Genomic DNA, 24,212 nt, shown 5'->3' on the forward strand with positions numbered 1-24,212 from the left:
TTGGTTCCAAGGAAGAAGAGTGGTAAGGCCTAGGGCAGTAGGGAGTCAGTGAGTTCTCCAGGGTTACATAGATAGAGAGGTGTCCGAGGCCAGATTTGAACCCAGGACTTCCCACCTTTGGCCCTGCCTTTCAATCTACTTAGCCACTCAACTGATTTTCAATTCATATATTTCTTGGAGGCCTTGGATATACCAGTATTGACTTTGTTTTCTTCTGAGTTTGTGTTTCATCCTGTCACCAAAATAACTTTCTATCTTGAGTTTCTTTTTTTTTTTCCAGACTTTTTCTTGTCTTTTAACTTAAAAAACTATTACAAGTGGGCTCCTTTCCTATGGTGAAGGAAGCACTTTTCCAAGCTTCAGCTTCTTTGTGTAACTACTTTCAGAGCTAGCTTTGGGAATCTGTAAATTCCATAAGGGTTTCCAACTATTCCAAAATGGTATGCTCCAAGGAGAGGTGTGATTAAAATTCTCCTGGTCTATGCTCTGGCCTGTGATCAACCACAAGCACTCTTATCCACCTTAGAACTGTGACAAGAGTCCTCTGCACCCCTGGGTGTAAGCACTGGTGTGTACTGGTGCTCCTTCTTGCCCTGGGACCCCAACCCAGGACTGGCAGCTAGATCTACCTATGGGCGATGTGACAGAGACTTGCACCCAAGCCAGCAAAGGAATCCCTGTAATCTCCTTAGGAGCAGCTGTCCAACCCCCTTTACTGTCTGTGGCTGAGAGCTTGGAAGTTCTTGTTGCTGATTCTGTCACCCCTATGGCCTGTCACCCCTATGTGCTGGCTTGCTGAGGTGGGGCTTGCCTTGGTGTGCTGCTCTGTGCCCCACTTCCACCCTGGTGTGATAGATCTTTTTTGCCTGCCTTCTAAGTTGTTTGGGGCTGAAAAATGGTTTCATCCTGTACTTTTGAGGATTCTGCCACTCCAGAATTTATTTTGAGGCATTATATCCAAGTCGTTTGGAGGATAATTTGGTAGAGATCAGACAGGTCCATGCACCTTCTCTGCCATCTTGGCTCCTTCCCTTTATCTGCAAATCTTAAAAGTATGTCATTTTTGCTGTTAAAGTTTAAAATTACATTAAGCCCTAGCTATGTGACCCTGGGCAAGTCACTTGACCCCCATTGCCTAGTTCTTATTGCTCTTCCACTTTTGAGATACTTGTCCTTTAGCCCTGAGTGGGTCTTTTAGGTACAGCAGCACCATGCATCACTCTGATACAGACAGCACCATTTTCATTCATTAAAAACACTAAAAGGAAAAGCTCCAGGTGGCTATTCAGCATACAAAACCTGGGAAAGCCACTAGGTGGAGATCCATGCGTGAGCTGGCCAGTGTACAGGAGAGAACGGTGAGCTGTTCTTAGTCCTGAGCTCATTTTTAGTTCCTCTACACACAACCAGACAGGATAGTATTGGTTTATCATATGTTCTAGTCTTTATTTTTAGTTCCCTGGTCTAGCTAGGTTTCTGTCTGGGATAAGAATTCATAAGTCATTTGCTGCTTATCTGTCCCCCTTCCATTGACATTCTAATATTTTTTTCTCAACTTTGAGAGGTCCAAAAGGATTACTCATTGACCCACAAATTATCTATTTACTACATTACCTCTTTACTAAAGGGAAAACAAAAATAACAGACCCCTTTGAATGCTTGTTGGGATTGTGGAGGTGATGAGAAAATAGAGTATAATCCAGACAAAGGGAAAAACCACTAATGTGGGAGATAAAATATTATGTATGGGGACCAAGCAGCAAGGAGGACAATTTCATTGAAATGTAGAATTCACAAAGGAGACTAATGTCCAAGAAATCCTAGGAAGTCAAGCTGGAGACAAATTATGGAGGGCTTTAAAAATAAAAAGGAGTTCCTATTTTTGCTAGAGGCAACAGGGAGTCCACTGGAGCTTCTTGAGCAAGAGAATAGAATGGTCAGATCTAACCCTTACAAATATCAGTGTGGCATTTGTGTGAATGATAGATTGGTGGAGACAGGGAAGTCAATTAGGAGACTAGAGGTGATGGTGATGGCTGCACAGGAAGGATGAGAGATAATGTATAGGTAGAATCTACAAAGACCTGACAGCTAATTGTCTTTGAGAGGTAAATGACTGACACTGGTTAGTGATGAGTTCAGAATGATTCTTAGGTTGGGAATCAGGTTGACAGCAAGGATGATGCTATCCTCAACAGAACTAGGGAAATCTGGAAAAGGAGAGGGTATTTTTATATATTTAATTTATTATAATATATATCATAATATATATAAATTTATATATTTAAGTTTTTGATGCTTATGGGATACCAAAGACAAATTAGAGATGACCAATCAGTTATACAGAATAGTTTAAGAGAAAGACGAGGGATGAATAAATATATTTAGTAGAAGGGAACCATCTTATGAACTCCCCTCTACTATTAAGACTTCTGGTCTAGAATAATAAGAATACTACCCTTGAAACAGGCTATAGTGATTTTATCAAGAGCCCTTGGAAGAAATCAGACTTGAAACACTCTAAGCTTTTGGCTCTCTTTGCTTGCTCAGTGATTTCCTCCCACCCTTCTCAATTACTCATTTATTTCCCTCTTCCTGTCTTCTAGGTAATCCTTCAACTGGATCTTCAGACTTAGTAGGTTATCAGATGAGAGGTACCTCACCAACCAGTCTCCTCTGTGTACTTGCTTAACTCTTTTACTGATTCCATTAATATTGCTTTCCCCATTAAAACTCCTTAAGTTCAAGAGAGCTCTTAGCTAGCATGATTTATCAACATAAATAATTAGTAACCAACAACTTTTAGAATATTTCTGGCATTTAGATCACTGCATCATATTTCTACTAGTGGCACCCAAGAACTCTTAAAAAAAAACCATCCAAAAAATTGCCAGTTATCTTCCATTGGCAGGCTACCTTCCTTTATCAGAACAACATTCAATCCAGGATGTCCTTCCTTCTAATTTGCAAATAATAAAGGAAAAATGGATTTTAAAAGCCAAGCAAAGTAGCTTCTCTTTGATTCTTATAGATAACAGAGAGATACTAGAGTATTTTGAGTAAGGAACTGACATAGGAACTTGAACCTTTGGAAAATCATTTTGGTAGCTGCATGTAAGATGGACTGGAGGAGAGAAAGGGAGATTTGAAGCAAGGAATCCAATTAGGAGGCTGTTGTAAATGTCTTGTTTAGAGGTTGTGAGTATCTAAAGCAGAGTGGTAGCCATGGGAATAGGCAGAAAGGAGATCTAGAAGGGAAATCAATCATCTGTTTCCACTGCCCCTGGAACATCAACAGAGCCATAATGATGGAGTCTGGCATGAGACTGGCTGGAACCAGCAACTCCTATAGTTGTTTACTAAGGTTTGAGTAACCCCTATGAGACCATTTTGATTTACGGGATGATGGGAGATGGGTTTTTTTTGTCCTTTTATTAGGGTCCCATGACCATGTACAAGAAGGAAAGAAGCAGCATCCTCCCCTTTAGGAAGATGCTTTATTGATCCTGCTCATGTGTGCTTAATTCTCTGATTTCCTCAAGTCTGGACAGTTAAAATAAGTCCTGGAGCTGATTGTGACTCAGATCATGAACTTCTTGGTTTAAAAAAATTAATTATTATCCATTTGCATATAGAAACAAAACAATTGTTTTCTGGTATTTTAGGAATCAGATATACTCCCTCCTTCCCTTCACCCTCTTCCTGAGGTGGTAAATAGTCTGATGTAAGTTATACCAGTGCTTTCACATCATGAACTTCTTGTCTTTTTTTAAACCCTTACCTTCCATCTTAGGTGGACTGTGTATTGGTTGTAAGGCAGAAGAGTGGTAAGGGCTAGGCAATAGGGGTCAAGTGACTTGCTCAGGGTCATATAGCTGGGAAGGGTCTGAGGCCAGATTTGAACCTAAGACCTCCCGTGACTCTAGGGCTGGCTCTCAATCCACTGAGTTACCCAGCTGCCTCCCATGAACTTCTTGTTGCAAAATTTAGACTTAAATTAGAGAAAGTAGGGAAAATCATCAGACCATATTTATATATGACCTAGATAACATCACTTATGAATATGAAGTAAAAGTGATGAATAGATTTAAAGGAATAGGACTGGTAGATAGAATACCTGAGGAACTATGGACAGAGGTTTACAATATTGTTTGTATAGGAGGCAGCAACAACAACAAAAATTCCAAAAAAAAAGATGAGCAAGAAACCACATGACTGTCTGATGCAGCTTTGCAAATAGCTGAGGAAATAAGGAAAGGGAAATATATATTCATCTGAATGCAGAATTCAAGAGAATATGAAGGAGAGATATAAAGGTTTTCTCAAGTGAGAAATGCAAAGAAATGCCAGAAAGCAACAGAATAAGAAAGACAAGAAGTCTCTTCAAGAAAATTATGGATATAAGGGAAATGTTCATACAAAAATGGGTATGATAAAGGACAAAAATGGGAAGGACTGAACAGAAGAAGAGATGATGAGAAGGTGACAAGAACATACAGAACTATACAAGAACAATCTTAACATTATGATTTTTTAATTGTTATTTTAAAATATTTTTCCATGTTTACATGATTCATTTTCTTTCCCTCTCCTCTTCCCTCCCCACTCCCAGAGCTAACAAGCAGTTCTACTGGGTTGTACAAATGCTACTAGTTGATACCTATTTCCATATTGTTCATTTTTGCTATGGAGCAATCTTTTAAAGCCAAGTCCCCAAATCATTTACCCACATGTACATGTGATAAGTGATGTCTATGTTCTTCTTTTGGATTTCTACTCCCCCAGTTCTTTGATAAGTGATGTCATATGTTCTTCTTTTGGATTTCTACTCCTCCAGTTCTTTCTCTCGATATGGTTAGCATTCTTCCCCATAAGTCCTTTAGAAGTGTCCTGGCTTGTTGTTCGCTACTAGTAGCAAAGTCCATTACATCGGATTGTTCCACAATGTTTTACTTTCTGTATACTATGTTGTCCTGGTTCTGCTCATTTCACTCTGTATCAGTTCATTGAGATTCTCCCAGTTCATAGAGAAATCTTCCAGATCATCATTCCTTACAGCACAATAGCATTTGATCACCACAATTTGTCAGCCATTTCCCAATCGAGGGACAATCACTCATTTTCCAAGATTTTTTGCCACCTAAAAGTGTGACTATTAACATTATGATCATAACATTACTGATAACTATAATGTTGTAGTTACTGATTTAGAGCCAGACAACTTGGAGAATGAAGTCAAAAGGGCTTTAATAAGTATTGCTAACAATGAAGTGAGTGGAGGTGATGGAATCCCAGTTGAGCTATTTAAATTGCTAAAAGACAATACTGTTAAAGTGCCACACTCAATGTACCAACAAATTTGGAGAACTCAACAATGGCCACTGGATTGGAAAAGATCATTTTACATCCCAATCCCAAATAAGGGAAATGCTAAAGAATGTTCAAATTACTGAACAATTGCTCTCATTTCACATGCCAGCAAGGTTATGCTTAAGATTTTGCATGCTAGGTTCTAGCAATATGTGAGCCAAGAATTACCCAAAGAGCAGACTGTTTTTCAAAGAGGGAGAGGAACTAGAAACCAAATTGCCAACACTTGCTGGATTATGGAGAAAATAAGGGAGTCCCAGAAAAAAAATACTACTTCTACTTCACTTTCTACACTAAAGTCTTTGTGTGAATCACAGTAAAATGTGGTAAGTCTTTAAAGATATGGGAGCACCAGAAAAAAGTAACAGTTAGAAACAAACATGGAACAACTGATTAGTTTAAGACTTGGAAAGGAGTACAACAAGGTTGTATTTTTTCATCTGATTTATTTAACTTATATGCAGAATACTTCATGTGAAATGCCAGACTAGATGAATCAAAAGTTGGAATTAAGTTGAAGAAGAATTAAGAAGCCTCTTGATAAAAGTAAAAGAAGAGGGTATAAAAGCTGGCTGGAAATTTTACATCAAAACAGTCAAGACCCTGGCAACTGGTCTCCCATCACATGCTGGCAAATAGATGAAGAAAAAGTAAAGGCAGTGTCAGATTTTATATTCTTGAGCTTGAAGATAACTGCACACAATAATTGTAGCCACAAAACTAAAAGACATTTGCTTCATGGAAAAAAGGCTATGACAAATCTGGACGAAAGGTCCCTATAGTCAAAGTTATGTTTTTTCCAATAGCAATGGATAGCTGAAAGAATTGGAATATAAAGAAAGCTGAGCACCACAGAATTAATACTTTCCAATTGTGGTGCTCAAGAAGAATTTTGAGAATCCCTTGGACAGCAAGGAGGTCAAATCAATAAAGACTATTTTTTAAACCCTTACCTTCTGTCTTAGAATCAATACTTTGTATTTGGTTCTAAGGCAAAAGAGTAGTAAGGGCTAGCAATGGGGGTTAAGTGACTTGCCCAGGCCTGGCTCTCAATCTACTGAGATACCTAGCTACCCCCAATCAGTCAACACTTAAAAGAAATGTCAAATACTGAATGAAAATAATGAAAAAGCAGGATTCATTGGAAAACTCTGGTGTTGGGAAATATTGAAGGCAGAAGGAGAAGGAGATGGTAGAAGATGAGATGAATAGACAGTACCATGAAAGCAATGGACCTGAGTTTGGACAGACTTCAGGAGATAGTAGAGAACAGAGGAGCTTCATGCACTGAACAAATGAACAGCAATAACAATAGATTCTAGCTTACTTGCCTGATCTTTCCTGCTTTAATTGGCCTCTCTAGTCATGAATCTTTGTTTACCTAAATCTAGACTCCTTTTATTACCTTTCCTAGTCATTGCTGTCCCAGTAATGCCTACATCCTTGTGTAATAAAGAGTACCTTAAAACAAACAAACAAACAAAAAACCCAACAGAGGATGGAAAATAAGCACAGGATGATGCAGGGATGACTGCTCAGTCTATGAAGAAGCATATTGGAGAACTGAACATCTCCCTATGCCAACAATAAGGGAGAATTCCAGCATGATAGTAGAGGAAATATTTATCTAAAAAGGAGCATTTTGTTACTTTGCCAGTTCCTTAATGTTTCAATTAATTTGCTTATCTTTTCCTACTGAGATGCTTAGTACCTAGAAGATGAAATCTCTGCATGGATAAGATTTTGAAAGGGAAAAGTTTGAGGCAGAGGAAAAAAAGGTGGTGTTGGAGAAAATGTGTGATTAATGTGTGCACCTAGTTATCCAATTGGGCATTTTTATTCTTCCCAACTGCCAAGAGTGAATGTTGGGTGTTCATATCACTGCTGTGTCCAGGGAGATCTTGTTACTTCTCCTAATGGTCTGATTCAGAATGACTTTCATTTTTCCAGACCCTGAACAGACCACATATTCACAGGAGAGCAGAGTTCTTGAGTTAAGCCAAGCCAAGTGAGATGGTTTCCTGATCATGAACATTTACTTTTCTCTCATGACAGAGAAATTCATCTTAATACAGAGTGAAATACTGCATAAGAGAGGGTGATGATAGTGTGGACAGGTATAGGAATTTTTCTTTTCTGCTGATGTACCTGTATCTTTTGTGGGTCCTACAGCAATGAAGACATGTGGGGGAGTTTCAAATCCCAAAGGGCCATTTGGATCCCTGCCTCCTAGAGCCCTAGATCAGGTTTTTTTATCAGCTTGATTGAGAGGTATAAATATAAAATCATTAATAAAATATTTTATAAATTTATCACAATTTGTTTAAAGCATTTTCCTCTATTTCCAACTCTATTCCCCTTTCCTAACTTCCCATAATTTTAAAAGGAAACACCTGCATTACATTTTAGAATACCTGCATAAACACAGAAATAAAAATAAACAGTGTTATTAAGACTTCCAACTGAATGATGACCTGCCATTCCTTGTGAAGTATGAACTCCCAACTCAGGCTAAACTTTTCATTCATGAATGGGAACAATTCTATCAGAGTCTGTTTGCAAGAACTCTTGGGTTTTCACCCGATTCCCCATATATCATAGACAGAACATGGGAGAATAATTTAGTTTTACTGCATATCAAATGTTGACCCAATACCAGCTTCAACCTACTACTGTTTCCTGACTGATTGTTAAGTGAACTCTAGAACTTAGAGATTACTGAATGACAGAGTTCTCTGAGGTCACTGTTATCCAGCATTCTACAAATTTATATCACGAACTTCCATACTCTCAGGTGTGGTTTTCCATGAACTCAACCTCCTCCCTGCTAGCTGCTCAGAAACTGCCAGTCCAAATCCCTCATTCCAAGTATCCCAGCAAAAAGACCTCATATACTTCTGTGGTATATTAAACTGACCTATCTCTCCTTCATAGTTTCTCAGTGTGATTCTAAGTGCCCTACTAATTACAAAAATGGCAGCTACTAATATGTTCATAGTTCTAGGGAACCTTTCCCAATCTCTTGTACTTCTGTTCTCCACCTGATGGCAGCCTGGCTGGAAACTACAAATAGTGTAGGGGGGAAAAGACTCCTAAATGAATGTGACATTCTCGCAATGAAATATTTTTCAGTCCCTGAAAAATTACACCAGGTACACTTGAACCCCTACAAATATAAATCACAAGTAAATATCACATTAAAAAATCACTCCAGCCAGGGCAATTACTCCAACATTCCAGGTAAAATGATTAAAATCTTGAAATGAGGCCCTGAAGCCAATGAAACCCTATAAATCCAGACACTGCTGAAAAAGCAGGCTAAATAGATTCTAAGAAATCTATTCAAACTACAATCCCTTTTTATACTGCTGAGGTTTCTGATTAAAAAGACATCATTTATTTAGGAGAAAATGTGCTTTACATTAAAACTCTCTTCATTAGCTTAGTATTCTGAAGGGCAAATGCTTATGAAGCTGATATGGGAACATCTCAGAAGGGGAAAAACTTGATCTTCTGCTTGCTTCTACAAACACTGTCAATAGTGTGCATTTCTTTGGAAATTATTCTAAAGTAAAAAAGTGGCCTTAGGATATACAGTCATAGGGGAAGAATTAGTATATCACCTTAGTAATGTCCCTCAGCTAAATGACTGAATATTCTAAGGGGTAAATAGGAACCAATATAATTTATACGATATTTTAAAATGAATTAAACATATTTTATTATATAACACATCACATCCATAATAATATTGTCTATAGTAAGCATAATATAATATAAAGCACCAACTGACTCTTGTGCTGCAATGACTGTCTAAATCACATGCACACAGTGACATATAGCCTTAGTGTATGTATAAATACACATATAATAGCCATCCCCTACTCCAACAGACCTACTCCATAATACATAGCCAATAAACACACATTATACCAGTCTATATGTGACATCACTGCATGAACAAATATATGGTAATAGCAAAAAAAAGTAGAAAACTTATACTAAAAGTTGACATGTGAATTGCTATATCTCAACTTATATGTTTATATCCAATCATGATTTATATTCATGATTTTAGTGTCATCAGTGTCATCTGGCAACATGTGTAATCACACCAACTTCTGCAACTTCTGGTCCTAGACCTTCTGTATTATAGATCTTCATATATTATGTTGACAACTTTGAAACCACTAACCTGAACTGCTAAATGGTCTTAGCCAGGAATTTATAACCTGGGATCCATGAACTTAGATGGGAAAAAACCCAATATCTTTGTTTTTACTAGCCTCTGAATGAAATTAGTCATTTCTTCATATTATTTGAAAACACTGTCTTAGAAGCATCTCTTAGGCTTTGCCAGACTACATGACCCAACAAAAGGTCAAGAATCTCTGGTCAAAGATGATTGTCAGAATCTTTGTATCGCAATCATTCTGGATGGAAATTTGGAACTGTGCTCAAAGGGTTTATATCCCAAAGAGATAATAAGGAAAAAGATTTGCACAAAAATATTTGTAGCTGCGCTCTTTGTAGTGGCAAAAAATCTTCTTCGGTTGGGGAATGGCTGAACAAACTGTGGTATCTGCTGGTGATGGAATACTATTGTCTAAAAGGAATAATGAACTAGAGGAATTCCATGTGAACTGGAAGGACCTCCAGGAATTGATGCAGAGTAAAAGGAGCATTATACACAGAGACAGATACTATTATTATTATTATTATTCCTGTTGACTCCTTAGGAGCATAGGGCCGCAACCATCTCACGCCAGCGGACTCTGTTCTGGGCAACTTCCCCCAGCTGGGCCCATGTCATTCCGACTGTTTTTGTTTCATTTTTGGCAGATCTTCGCCAGGTCTGTTTTGGTCTTCTGACTTTCCTCCTCCCTGAAGGGTTCCAGCACAATGCTTGTCTGGCTACGTTGTCTTCCGGTTTTCGTAGCGTATGTCCTATCCATCTCCACTTACGTTTCTTTATGTCCTGACTAATGGGATACTGGATTGTTCTTTCCCAGAGACTAGCATTGGAGATCTTTTCAGGCCATCTGATGTTCAAGATGTAGCGTAGACATCTGTTAACAAAGACCTGGAGTTTATTGGTATATGATAGTCGTTCTGCTCGTGCATTTCCATATGGCAATGGAGATTATCTGGCACAATAGATGTCAGAGACAGATACACTGTGGCACAATTGAATATAATGGACTAGCAGCAATGCAATGATCCAGGACAATTCTGAGGGACTTATGAGAAGGAACACTATCCACATCTACAGAAAGAACTGTGGGATTAGAAACACAGAAGAAAAACAACTCCTTGATCAATGGGGACATGATTGGAATGTAGACTCTAAATGATCACCCTAATGCAAATATTAATAATATGAAATAGATCTTGATCAATGGCATATGTAAAACCCAGTGGAATTACTTGTTGGCTTTGGGGGGGGAGGGGAGGGAAAGAACATGAATCATGCAACCATGGAAAAATATTTTAAATCAATTAATTAGATACATTTTTTCAATTAAAAAAAAAAAGAATCTTGGGATCTATATAGCCCAAAATGCCCGGACCTGAGTTGGCAAGTAACCTAAGCCAATATCAGTAATTCTGGATCTTTTGAATTATCTCTGTTCTATAAGGGGTCTTAGACAAGAAAGTAGCTGCTTTTGGGTCCAATTCTACTAATTACCTGAGTCAAAGTTCCTTTGTCCAAAGCAGAACTGATGGGTTACAGTAAAAAATTGTGTTCCTCATGTGAATCATTTATTATTTAGCTCATAAAATCTCTCTACAAATGGCTACGTGATATCTTCTCAGAATATTTCTGGCATAATGTCCATCATTTCCCCCTCTATCTCACTAGGGAGTTTGATTCAGAGGACCATACCAACGTTTGTTGTTTTGTCACAGTTAAAATAGAAGTCATAACTTTTTGGTAGGCTTATTTCAGTTGATCTCTCAGCTAAAGGATACTTTTTTACATTCTTTCCAACTTCTGAAATTACAATCTCAGAAAGTCAATAAATGGGTAAGAATCATACTCAAATACCATCAGGATTGGTGTAAAGCCTGTGGCATCATTCTACGTACCATTATATGCATGTATCACGTGGTGATGCTATTAAGATTTTTGCTCAGGTCTCAGGGTTCCTAGTATATTCGGCAATGTGTGATTGAAACACAGACCCTTAGACTCTTTGGAGTTGGTAAAGTGTATCTTTAGACTTTGAGATTCCTGCCAAGTCAACATTTCCTTGAGTAGTTTGTCCTCAATGTCTCTACAGTGGTCAGAGGTAATTCATATAATGGTCCTATGAGGCAATTCATACAGGGGGAGCTATTTCTCCCATAATACTTTAGCAATTCTAGATGCTTTCTAGTTGCTGGTATATATGTAGATATGATCAATGAATGGCTAAGAGTTTGGTTATAGCCATCTCCTTCTAGAGACATGAAGTAAATGCAAAGGCTTGCTATTATTTATACTCTCCAAATATGCAATGGGAGGTTTTAGCACTTTTCTTTTAACATGTCAAGCACAGGTTTTGTACTTTTCTGTGATGTCAACTTCCATTTTAGACCAGTCTCTTATCAACTCTGTAGTCATCTTTTGAAATCAACTCCAAAGTTATTATTTAATGCTTCTTGACAGTATTTTGGGAGACACCAATGGCTTCTTGGTACTCTGTAAGACCAGTTAGTGTTCAGGGCATCACTCTATTTCATAGTTTCAGATTCTAGCATTATTTCAGTTGCCAGAGCATGTCCAGAAGAAGGCAACCAGGTTGATGAAAGTACTTGACTTTATGATGCATGTAGGGAAGTTAAAAGAATTTTCATATTTAATAGAGAAAGGAAGGCCAATGGAGGTATTACTAAACTCAAGGGCTATAAACTTCAAGGGTTATGGCTTGAAGGAGGGAGTAGAGATTTGGGTCTCAGAGGACAGATTAAAAAGAAATTGAAGGGGGCAGCTGGGTAGCTCAGTGGATTAAGAGCCAGGCCTAGAGATGGGAGGTCCTAGGTTCAAATCTGGTCTCAGACACTTCCCAGCTGTGTGACCCTGGGCAAGTCACTTGACCCCCATTGCCTACCCTTACAACTCTTCTGCCTTGGAGCCAATACACAGTATTGACTCCAAGACGGAAGGTAAGGGTTTAAAAAAAAAAAGAAATGGAAACTTAAGATCAGGAGAGACTTCCTACCAAAGAAAGCTGAGTTCCAATAGGATGGGTAGCCCCAAGAGGGAAGGGATTAGCTTTGAAAAACAATAAAGAGTGATTGGAGACATAAAAGAGATTTTAAGATGCCATATGTCAGAGAGCTGCTAGATGGCTCAGTGGATTGAGAGCCAGGTCTAGAAACAGGAGGTCCTGGGTTCAAATCTGGTGTCAGATACTTCCTACCTGTGTGACCCTGGACAAGTCATTTAACTTTCATTGCCTAACCCTTACCACTCTTCTGCCTTGGAAATAATATAAGAAAATAATTTTGATTCTAAAACAGAAGCTAAGGCTTTTTTTAAAAGATGCCATCTGTCAAAATATGGTAGCAAAGTGGAAAATAATAAAAATTTATAACAGAGCATTCATTCTGGGAAGATAGAATTATGCAAGGAATTAAAATGTGTCCCAGAATGCAGAGAAGAGAAAGTAGATAGCATGCTCTAACTTTGCCATTCTCTGTTGCCAGTATTAAGGAAGACTGAAAATACTTTAGGTATAGAAGAAAGACTGAAAGCAAACTATAGCCTGGGGTTGAAAGAAACTCAGAGACCATCCCTAATACCTGTGACAGAGAATTGTAGAACAGTGACCTTAGTCAATGCCTTTGATCAATGGCCTTTCTTTTCTGATTCCATTGAAAGCGTTTTCTTATAGAAATAGTGTTGGAAATAGTAATTCATTTTTCAGATCCTCTTCACGAAAACCTATTTAATCTCACGGGGAATGTGGCAAATTAGACATTTCTCTACTTTCTGTTAGTATACTGTGAGACTATTAGCACATAATAAGGCATCATTTCAAAGAGAAATCTTCATACTCATAGTAAAGAACACACATGTGGCTTATTCTTCCTGTCACTGCCGTCAAAAATCAAAAAATCAAAATCAAAAAATCAGAATCAGAATCAAAAAAGTAACATGCTCAAGGTTAGTATCATAGTATAAACAAGTAAAAGGATAAAAACCTAAAAGGGTCTATTAAAAACCCTATTTTCAGTTACATATGTTTTCTACTATCTTTCATTCTACTCACAATTTAAAATAGCAGAAAAGCAGGAAAATTTTTTTTACATAATTATAGGGATATTTCTTTTGGATTAGGATCTCATACAAATTAAAGAGTTTTTGCACGATAAACGATGGATGAGAAGTAAAAAGACACAAAGTTCTCAAAAGAAGCAGAAACAATAAATAGCTAACAATTATTCAAATTCTCTAATAATCAGAAAAAATTAATCAGCATAATTGTGTGGTATAAACTCACATCTACTAAACTGGTAAAAATTGATAAAAATCCATGTTGGTTAGGCTGTGGAGAAAAGGGAATATTATAGTTGGTGGGGGGAAGCTGTGAATGGAAGGAGTCTTTTTGGAAAATAACATTGTAATGATTGGAATGACAATGTTATTCGTACGATCATCTTTGATCTAGCAATTCTCCTACTACGACTACACTGTATAAACATTACTGAAAGGCCAAAAAAGAATTATTTGTGAGAAAATATTCATTAGTATATTATTCAGAATAACAAAAAAGACAAAAATAATAATAGCTGAGAACAGGCAACAGAGAATGGCTAAACAAATCACAATTGCACCACAACTATGACACACAGTTGAACACAATTCTTAATATTGGGTTATAAGAACAAAACAAAGAAGTCTGGGATGATACATATGATACAATGTAGAGTAATAATAAAATGTAATCATAAGATAACTGGCATAATGACAATAATAATGATGAAATATGAGAAAAACAAATTGAAGACAGTTGAGAAGGAACAAGGGAACAGAAAATTATTATTTAAAAAAGTTGTTTTGCATTAAAATAAAACAAGCTTGAAATAATGGAGTAGAATTTAAGCCCTTTGAGGCCAGTGACTTCTTTTTGTCTGTCTCTATCTGTCTCTCTATATACATACACATTTATAAATACATACATAAGTATGATTATATGTATAGCACAAGGCTGACTGCCTTTTATAAAGTGAATACTTAATGTTGAATTGAAATGAATCTTTGGTTTTATACATCATCATTTTTTGGGTACATTTAATGATCATTTTTACTGATTTAGAATATGTTTTAACTAGCAGAAAATAATGGGGTTGCAAATTGCTGGATTGTGGTGATATTGTTATTTACTGAATTAGTTGGGGACCCTATAAAATTACAAATTTAATTCTCCGGGGAAATGGGTCCTGAATTTCAAATCACCGAATAATGAACATTTGGAACACAGTCCATTTTTAAGTTGAAGGTTGCCTGACCATTCATTATATAAATAAAAAGCATGAGGTTGTTTGCCATTTTTTATGATAGTAAAGAGTTCACCTTTTCTTTGGACCACTTTGCTCCTGAAATAGCAGTCATCACTATTGCAGTTAGTCCTCCAGCTCCATGAAAACCCAAACGATCGCTGCCTATGACAGCCAAAATAGATAAACCCAAAATGAGGCATGCTCTCTGCCAGTGACGTCCTTTCTAGGGGTAGAGGTAAAAAGATTTAAATTAAATATTAAACTTAAATTTAAATAATTAAATTAATTTACATTAAACATTTAGGAAAGGTTTTGCATTATCTATGAGTTTTTACTCCTCATGACATCCCTATTCCCAGTTATCATGTTAAATAATATTTGAACATCCCTGTAAGAGGAAAATTATGAAACTGGCTATAGATTAAATGATTTTATTAAATCGGAAAGGAATAAGGGAAAAATACAAAGGAGAGAGATAGAGAGAGATTACTTTCCTTGCTATTACATTTAGTTAGTTCTTCTATGGCTGCTATTTAGGCCCCCTAGCCACTGTCACAGAGAAGTCCAGCCAGCACCAATATGGAAGAAGAAGAAACGGGCCGCATGCTTCCTGATTCACCATTGACATACCCTTCTGGCTCTGCTTGCTGTCCTGGCATTACACGCTGACAACTATCATCAGGGTGTTGGGAGACTTTTAGGATGATGCCAGACACCTAGCTTACATTGTCCTTGACAACAGCCTTTTAGGCTATAGTCAGGGAATGCCAGGCTATGGAGGGTGCCCAAAAGTGGGCACAATCCATCTCCCTCCTCACAAAAATCTTTAAACCAGAACTGCTACTGAATGGCAAAATTAATAGAGTTTAATATCCACCTCGTTTCATTATCTTGGTGTTAGTAAACATGACATTTTTAGTGGGAAAGGAGAGAAGAAACAGGATTTCCCATTCCAAACATCTTCTGCATAATGAAGAATTGGCTTGTAAGTAAATTAGACTGCTTAAGTCAATTGAAGTCAGTAGTTAAAGATATACTTTAAAAATCAGAGACGACTACTCAAGCAGCAGGAATTCAAAACTACTTTAAAGAACAGTTTTCACAAAAATAAATGTAATAAGCATTTATTTAACATAATAACAATTATTATGTTAAATTGTTCTTTTTCTTTATTACTGTATGAGATCTATGTGATTTCTTTATTTTATCGGTTTTCTTATTAAATGCTTAAACACTGCATTTCATTAAATAGATCTGTTTCCTGTTACCTGATCTTTACTTGGGAAGTAGCGACAAAAAAATCCCATAGCAGCTCCTATCAGCATACCAGCTAATGTCTCACATAAACCCTTGAGGACAGTCTTATATACAGGACCTGTGACAAACAATACATGGTCAAGAGACCATTTTAAAGAAAATATCTATATGCATACAATAAAATACAGAAAGACAAATATCAGCCCTCCCCTGTACAGAAACACCTCCCCCCAAAAACCAACATACTACAGCATGATAAACTTATCCTAAAAACAAATACAGGTATCCCTTCCACCTCATACGGGTTAGGGATGCTGTGCCTTGGCCACCTAGAAAATCCAAGTAAAATTCTTTGGCCCTCCCTTCATAATAGAGAAGACATCAGAATTTTTCCTTTTTCTTTTATGAGGTACTTACAGTTAAAGAAATTATGCATATTTATGTTATTAAAAGATAAAATATGTTATTACACAATACTATACATACATTTTAGACATTTATGAATTTCTAAACTTTTTCTGTTTCATCTGCTGGCCTTTGTGTATTGTCTATGGCTTCTGTAAACCCCCCCCTCAAAATTCTCATCTTATTTCTTATGCCACCCTGTGATATATTAAAACCATGATGGGGACAGTCATGATATAGAAGGGATACCTGTATATGAAAACAAGCCTCTTACACAGTGTCTCAAAAGTTATAAATACAATTTTATGTTTTAATAGCTTTAGAAGCTACAAATTTAATATCATCATTTGAATATTTAATTATTTAAACTTCTTTTTGCACTTGTCCAGGTTTATGAATTTTGAATAATAAATTTCAATTTCAGTTTTAACATGCATGTCAAGCAATTCTTAGATGACACTTTCTCAGACCAGGGGATTGGAAGAGGAGGTCCTATTGGTTGGCCACTTCAGTCACCTGATTGATAGCCATTAGACCATTAGACTTTTTCTTGTGGGGTCATATCTACATCAAAATGGCTAAGATTGCAAAGTTTCTGACTAGCATCTGATGAAAGTTTTTGCAAAGTTTGAAAATCAGTTGAGTGATGAAAATATATATATATATTTTTTTTATCCTGGGACTCCATTCTAGGAGCATAGGGCCACAACCAGTAGGCAATGGGTAGCTCAGGGTCACCCAGCTGGGAAGTGTCTGAGCCCAGATTTGAACCTAGGACCTTTCGTCTCTAGGCCTGGCTCTCAATCCACTGAGCTAGCCCAGATGCCCCTACTTTAGGTTGCAGTTTCTTTAGCAGATGTAGTTTTTACAGGGTGGGGTTGCTAGCCCCACGCCCAACCCTCCTCCTTTTTCATCCTGGCTAGGGACCGTCCTTAGCCCAGGAGTGGTAAGGGTGGGCGATAGGGGTCAAGTGACTTGCCCAAGGTCACACAGCTGGAAGTGTCCGAGGCCGGACTTGAACCTAGGACCTAGCCTGGCTCTCAATCCACTGAGCCACCCAGCTGCTCCGATGAAAATATAGTACATGATAATCATGTTAAATTTTAATTACATAGTAATATTTTAAAATGTAAAATAAAATAACCTTTCAAATGTTGCTTTTTAAGTTGCAGTAAAACTTTTGGGGCATGTAGCATATTAAATGTCACCCCATTTGGTTTCCTGAGTTTCCCATAGTTTTGTTGTTGTTATTCATTCAATTCAGTCATGTCTGATTTGTCATGACTCCATTTGGACTTTTCTTGGCAAAAATAGAGTGGTTTGTCATTTCCTTTTCTAGATCATTTTACAGATGAGGAAACTGAGGCAAATAGGGTTAAGTGATTTGCTCAGGGTCACACAGTTACTAAGTGTCTACAATCCCATTTGAACTGAAGAAGACTTCTTCTTGACTCCAAACCTGGCATTCTTTCCACTGTGCCAACAAGCTGTATATTACAGATATACATCTATAATTATCATTAAGTACATAATGTCACAAATAGCACCATAGCTCTGGTGTCCTGGTCAAATTCATATGGAGTGGGGCAGGTCTCAAAATTTGAGTTCCCATGGTATAAGAGGATATGGGACGGGCAGCTGTGTAGCTCAGTGGATTGAGAGTCAGGCCTAGGTCCTAGGTTCAAATCTGGCCTCAGACACTTCCCAGCTATGTGACCCTGGGCAAGTCACTTGACCCCCATTGCCCACCCTTACCACTCTTCCACCTAGGAGCCTATACACAGAAGTTAAGGGTTTAAAAAAAAAAGAGGATATGGGACTCTGCCCCCCTGGTAGAATAAGATACAGGGATCCCAGACTTTCCCTCTGAGAGAGGAATGTCTTAGATGTCACATCTAGAGCATCCAAATTACAGGGCTACTCTGAAGATCAAATGAGATCATGTAGGAAACTTTGCAAATCTTACAACACTTAGGTGTTGGGTAACAGGAAAAAGGATAGCCTGATCCAAGAAGAATCCAACTTACTCTCCTCTCACCTTCCTTTTCCCAATCTTGGCAAAAAAAAATTAGCTGTACCTAAGCCCTCTCAAACTGTGATGGAGATAGAGGAGGTAGGGGAGAGAGCACAGAGGAGGGGCAGTGACACAGAGGAAGAAAGACCAAGGAAATAGCATATGTTCCAAATATGCTGAGTGTTTTATTTACTTAGAGATTTCTTCTCCCCCCCTTCTCAAGTCAAGAAACAGGGAGTGGTGTGGCCAGACTGATGAAGCACTAAAGCTTTTAATCATTCCTGCTACTATTTGTCTTATAGGCTCTATGTGGTCCATATGCTCTTCCAAACCGTGGCAAACCTCAAACACAGAACAACATGCCTGTATTTCTGATCTTAAGGACATGTGATATCTTCCTGTGATCATGAAAATTGTTATCCCAACAATTCCTCCTTCCCTAGATAAGCCTTAAGGCTAAGGCCGGGTCCCAGAGGCCAAAACCAGACTGGACTTTCCATTCTAGGGTGACAGGAAGGAGGCAAACCAGTTTGCTTGGGACCCAGAGTATTGGGAATGCTTGCTAATGATATGTTTCCTTGATATCACAGTACTTACTATTTAAAGAAAATTGTTCTTTTTTTTATTACTGTATGAGATCTATGAGTTTTATTAAAAACACAATCTAAAAGAGGGAGTAAGTGGTGGGAGGGGGGATGAATCAAGGTTAATACCATGAGTCTGTACACAGAAAGTGAAACATTTTGGAAGTATCCAGAGTAATGGACTTTACTACTAGTAGCAATGCAGCGATCCAGGACACTCCTGAGGGACTTATGAGGAAGAATGCTATCCATATCGAGAGAAAGAACTGTGGGAGTAGAAATGCAGAAGAAAAACATATGACTTATCACTTGTTTATATGGGTAAATGATTTGGGGTTTTGGTTTTAAAAGATTACTTTATTGCAAAAATGAATAATATGGAAATAGATATCAGGTGATAACATTTGAACAACAAAGTGGAATTGCTTGTTGCCTCTGGGAGGTGGGGAGGGAAAGAAAATGAATTATGTGAACATAGAAAAATATTTTTACAATAAAAATTAAAAAAAGAAGGGTGTTGGTAAGTAATGAATAGACCTCCTTCTGAACCTCTCCTAAAGAAAGAAAATGGAACTGAAGTTGGTGTGGCTAAAAAGAAGCTGAAGGAAGAAATCAAGCTTGCAAACAGAGATCACATTAATTTGAAGGAAGAAGGGCAAGATCGTTCTGTGACGCAGATAATAAACTAACAAGAAAGACAGGGCTTGTCCATGAGGCAGATCAGATTACATTTTGATGGACAACTATCCAGTCGATGAAATGGACACACCTGAACAGTTGGAAATGGAGTTTGAAGATGTAATTGATAAGTCCCAGCAGCTGATGGGAAACATTAAAGGGAAAACTACAACTTTATTCCAGAATCATGCTCCCAAGAAAAGCCAACACTCACAATTAGAAAGCTGTTTAATGGATGTTAAACTTTCTCTTTTCTTTGATTGCCTTCCCCAGTTCTTTATTTTGCATAAAGTATCAGGCAAATGTGCATAGGCATAATGCATTAAAAAAAACCCAACTAGGTGGCTGATGGTATTGATTTGAACAATATCAAATGGAGATGGGCAGAAGGAAAAAGGAACTGATTCTTTCTTTTCTCTTCTTTACTAGCAGCTTTTTCTTTATATTCCAATAAGGCATTTTGCTCTCATTGTTTAACAGCAATAATAACAAAATCCCCACAAAAATTCTTGCATATCTTGTTTGATTGTAGAACCAAAGATGATTTTATAACTTTTTTTTGGTACCTAGCTGTTACTTGTAGGGGAATCATTGCCTTTCTGTAGAGACAAACTACAGAACTAGAACTGATAATAGATAATTTTCAAGTCAAAAATTGTTTAAATTTTTTTTAATGGCACCAGTGGAGCCTAGCTGGAAAAGCAGACTTGTGTCTTGATTCAAATGTGGGCAAAACAGTGATATATGTATTTGAGTATACTAGGGAGGAAAACATGAGAACAAAAGTCATCAATATAACATATTTATTTTTTAAAAAATGATGCATAGCAAGAATCAAGAGAGCAATAATTTAGGGACTCAGATTTCATTCCCCCCAGAGAGTGCCCTGTTCTTGAGAAAGTGGCAGAAGCTGGAGTACTGTAATGGATGAAAAATTCATTCACTGCATAATAAAGTAGGTGGTGCATTTCATCTTTTCTCATAATAGTATGACATAATAATCTTGGATGCTTGGTTCAAGAGAATGTCAAAGCTGACTCTAATCAATACAAGATATCCAAGACAATTCCAAAGGACTCACGATGAAAAATCTCTCCATGACAAGAGAGAGCTGATGAACCTCAAAGTTGGTACAAAGCATATTCTAGGGACCGAAAGTGGTTTTGTCTGTCAATTCTGACTATGTGCATGTAAAATATGAACACTTTCACATATATATATATATATATATATATATATACATATATATATCATCTTATCTCTGAAAGGAAATAGAGAGAATATAAGTACTTAGTGGTGACAGACATTTTGTCTTATACTATGGGCATTTCCAAAAACTTTCTTTAGTTGCAAAGGTGTTATTTGAGAAATATTTGTATTTGACTTTTTTTTTGGCCAGAATACATTTTGACCATAATAAAAATCTTTAAAAACCCCAAACAAAGTCATCATGTTCAGGAAACACACAAGATAGAGATCTGATGGAAAACCATCACTACCTACCAAGTAGTTGAAAGCCTGATATATCTACCAGTCTAAAAAATAGCTCAAGGGACATTTGGGATTTCACAAAGATAATGCATCACAAAGTCAGGTTTGAACCACTCTATCCACTGAGTCACCTAGTTGCCTTGCATGAGGTCTATTGTTTGCAATGTTGTTACATGTACTATTAATTTCTGTGGTTTATGAAATATTCCTGTATATGCTCAGGTTTGATGTAGACAGTTTCAAAGGATACTGTTCCCACATGTATACCATTTGAGGATAATTTCCTATGACTGTGTTACATGCTAAGTTATGTGTGCTTATCATATATATTTATAGATATCCTGGCGTACTCCATGTAATTTGCAGATGTTGCACTTTTTTTTTGGAAAGCTGTGGGTTGGGGACAGTAGAATGTAAAGAGAGAACATTTCAGAATCTGATCAAAACCCCGACAGTTCAAAATAATTTCATTTTCTCTTCTATTTTGTAATAGCCCTTAGGGGAATATGAACTCTGAAGGGATATGCTTGTGGTGGCAAAAGTTTTCTAAGCAGATTCTGAAAAAAGACAAGAGAAGTGAGAAGGAAAGAGTAGGGGTGACAAAAAGTGTCATGATCAAGGTGTGCCATGCTGTGGGCTTTTGGAGGCTTTAGAGCTCTCTTCCCCCAGGGTAACATCAGTATTGTACCATGATCAGCTGTGAATGCCAACTACTATCAGTAATGTAAAGTTCCAAGACAATTCCAAGGACCTCAGGATCAAAAATGCTATCCAGCTCAAAGGAACTGATGGAGTCTGAATGCATTTCTAAGTATGCCATTTTTCACTATTCCCTTCATGAGTATTTTCTTATGTGTGTGACATGTCTTCTCTCACAACCTGATGAGTATGGAAATATAGAAGTATTGTATGAGAGCACATGTATAACCTGTAACATATTGCTTGCTGAGAGTAAGAATTTGGATCACAAAATGTCAGACAATGAATGTTAAACATTATTTCTATAGACAACTGGAAAAAATATATCTGTGGGGGCAAAAAGATTTCTCTTCGCCGCACGCTGAACTCAGTTGTTAGAGTTTTTTGTGATATAATGCGAATGATATTTAATGACTACAGTTAAAACATTCATTTAAACTTTTATTCCATTTTTGGTCTGATTTCACCCACTAGAAATTTGTGCATAACTTCACCTGGATCTTTGCCAATATCCTAGAATCCTTCTGCTATAGTCTTATTTGCTATGATTTTTCAAAATCCTTTCCCTTCTTCTCAAACTTCTAGCTGCACTTCTACTCCCTTACTTATAGCAGATAAGCCTTTTATTACATATGTAGCATAAATGTTATACTATATATTATAGTATGTAGTGCTTTTTTTGAGAATTGCCAACCTAGTATTTTATGTAATCATAAATGTATGACATTATCATTATTATTGTTGTTGTTACCTCCTCAGCACCTTTTTAAATTTTATTTTTTGATTACATATAGAAATAATTTTTAGCAACCGTTTTCTAATATTTTGTGATTCAAATTTTCTCCTTCTCTTCCTTCTCTCCCCCCTCTCTGAGATGGTAAATAATCTGATATAGGTTATACCAGCATGCCATGCAATACATATTTCCATTATTTCTCATTCCATGAAAGAAGACATATATTGCACATATAAGAAAAAATTCATGAAGAAAATAAAGTGAAAGATGGCTTCGATCTGCATTCAGACTCTACCAGTTCCTTCTATGGCTGTGGATAGCATTTTTATCTTGAGAACCTTGGGATTGTGTCTTGGATCCTTGCATTGCTTATAATAGTTTAGTTTTCCACAATTGATCATTATACAATATTTCTGTTACTGTATACAGTGTTTTCCTGATTTTGCTCACTTCATTTGTAATTCTCTTCATATGCATCTTTTGAGTTTTTTCTAAACTCATCTTGTTTGTCATTTTTTATGGCACAATAAGCATTCCATCACAACCACATACCACAACTTGTTCAGCCATCCCAGTAGATGGACATCCCTGCAGTTTCCAATCCTTTGCCACTTCAAAACGTTACTAAAAATATTTTTGAATATCTATATCCTTTCCCTTTTTGCTTTAGCTCTTTGGGATACAAGTAGTGACACTGCTGGATCAAAGGCTATGCAATAGTTTTATGGCCCTTTAAGTGGGGTTCTCTAAAATGGCTATATCAGTTTGTGGCTCTACAAACAGTATATCAGTGTTCCAGTTTTCTCACATTCCCTCCAGCATTTATCATTTTGTTGGAGTCCAAAAAAACTCATCTTCCTAAGTTCAAATCTGGATTAAGACATTTAACTTAACTCTCATTTTCTCATCTGTAAAAAAGTGGATTGAGAGTCAGGCCCAGAGATGGAAGGTCCTAGATTCAAATCTGGTCTCAGACACTTCCTAGCTGTGTGACTCTGGGCAAGTCACTTAACCCCCATTGCCTAGCCCTTACTGCTCTTCTGCCTTGGAACCAATACACAGTAATAATTCTAAGATGGAAGGGTAAGAGTTAAAAAGAAAAGAATAAATAACAAAAATCAAAGCAAAAAGTGGTGGTGGTGTTCAGTCATTTCAGTCATTTCTAGTTTTCTTGCCAAAAATACTGGAGTACCATTTCCTTCTCTACTCCTTTTAGATAGCCTCTTATTACATTGAAAAGATTTAAATTGTCTTGAAACTTCCCCAGCACTTCTGTCTCATTTAAAAATATTTCTCAGAATCAATACCTATTTTCTACTTCCCTTTAGTCATGGCAGAAGAAGTAACCCTATTTTTCCTTAAGGCTAATCTCCTCTCCGTCTCTGTCTCTCTGGCTCTTGTCTCTATCTTTGTCTTTGCCCTGTCTCTTTGTCTCTCTCTCTCTCTCTCTCTCTCTCTCTCTCTCTCTCTCTCTCTCTCTCTCTCTCTC

General features: G+C 37.2%; 1 protein-coding gene across 1 annotated transcript in view; it reads right to left on the bottom strand.

Moving 5' to 3' along the window:
* Window positions 1–24,212, bottom strand: part of LOC123252240 (sodium/hydrogen exchanger 9B1-like) — an 84,140-nt gene that overhangs the window by 23,073 nt on the left and 36,855 nt on the right. Inside the window, exons 6-7 of the mRNA XM_044681630.1 lie at window positions 16,128–16,234; window positions 14,933–15,082 (exon numbers count right to left, since the gene is read on the bottom strand). Coding sequence (XP_044537565.1) covers window positions 14,933–15,082; window positions 16,128–16,234 — 257 coding nt within the window. The remainder of the gene's footprint in view (window positions 1–14,932; window positions 15,083–16,127; window positions 16,235–24,212) is intronic.

This window comes from Gracilinanus agilis, chromosome 6 (assembly GCF_016433145.1).
Source record: "Gracilinanus agilis isolate LMUSP501 chromosome 6, AgileGrace, whole genome shotgun sequence".
NCBI lineage: Eukaryota > Metazoa > Chordata > Mammalia > Didelphimorphia > Didelphidae > Gracilinanus > Gracilinanus agilis.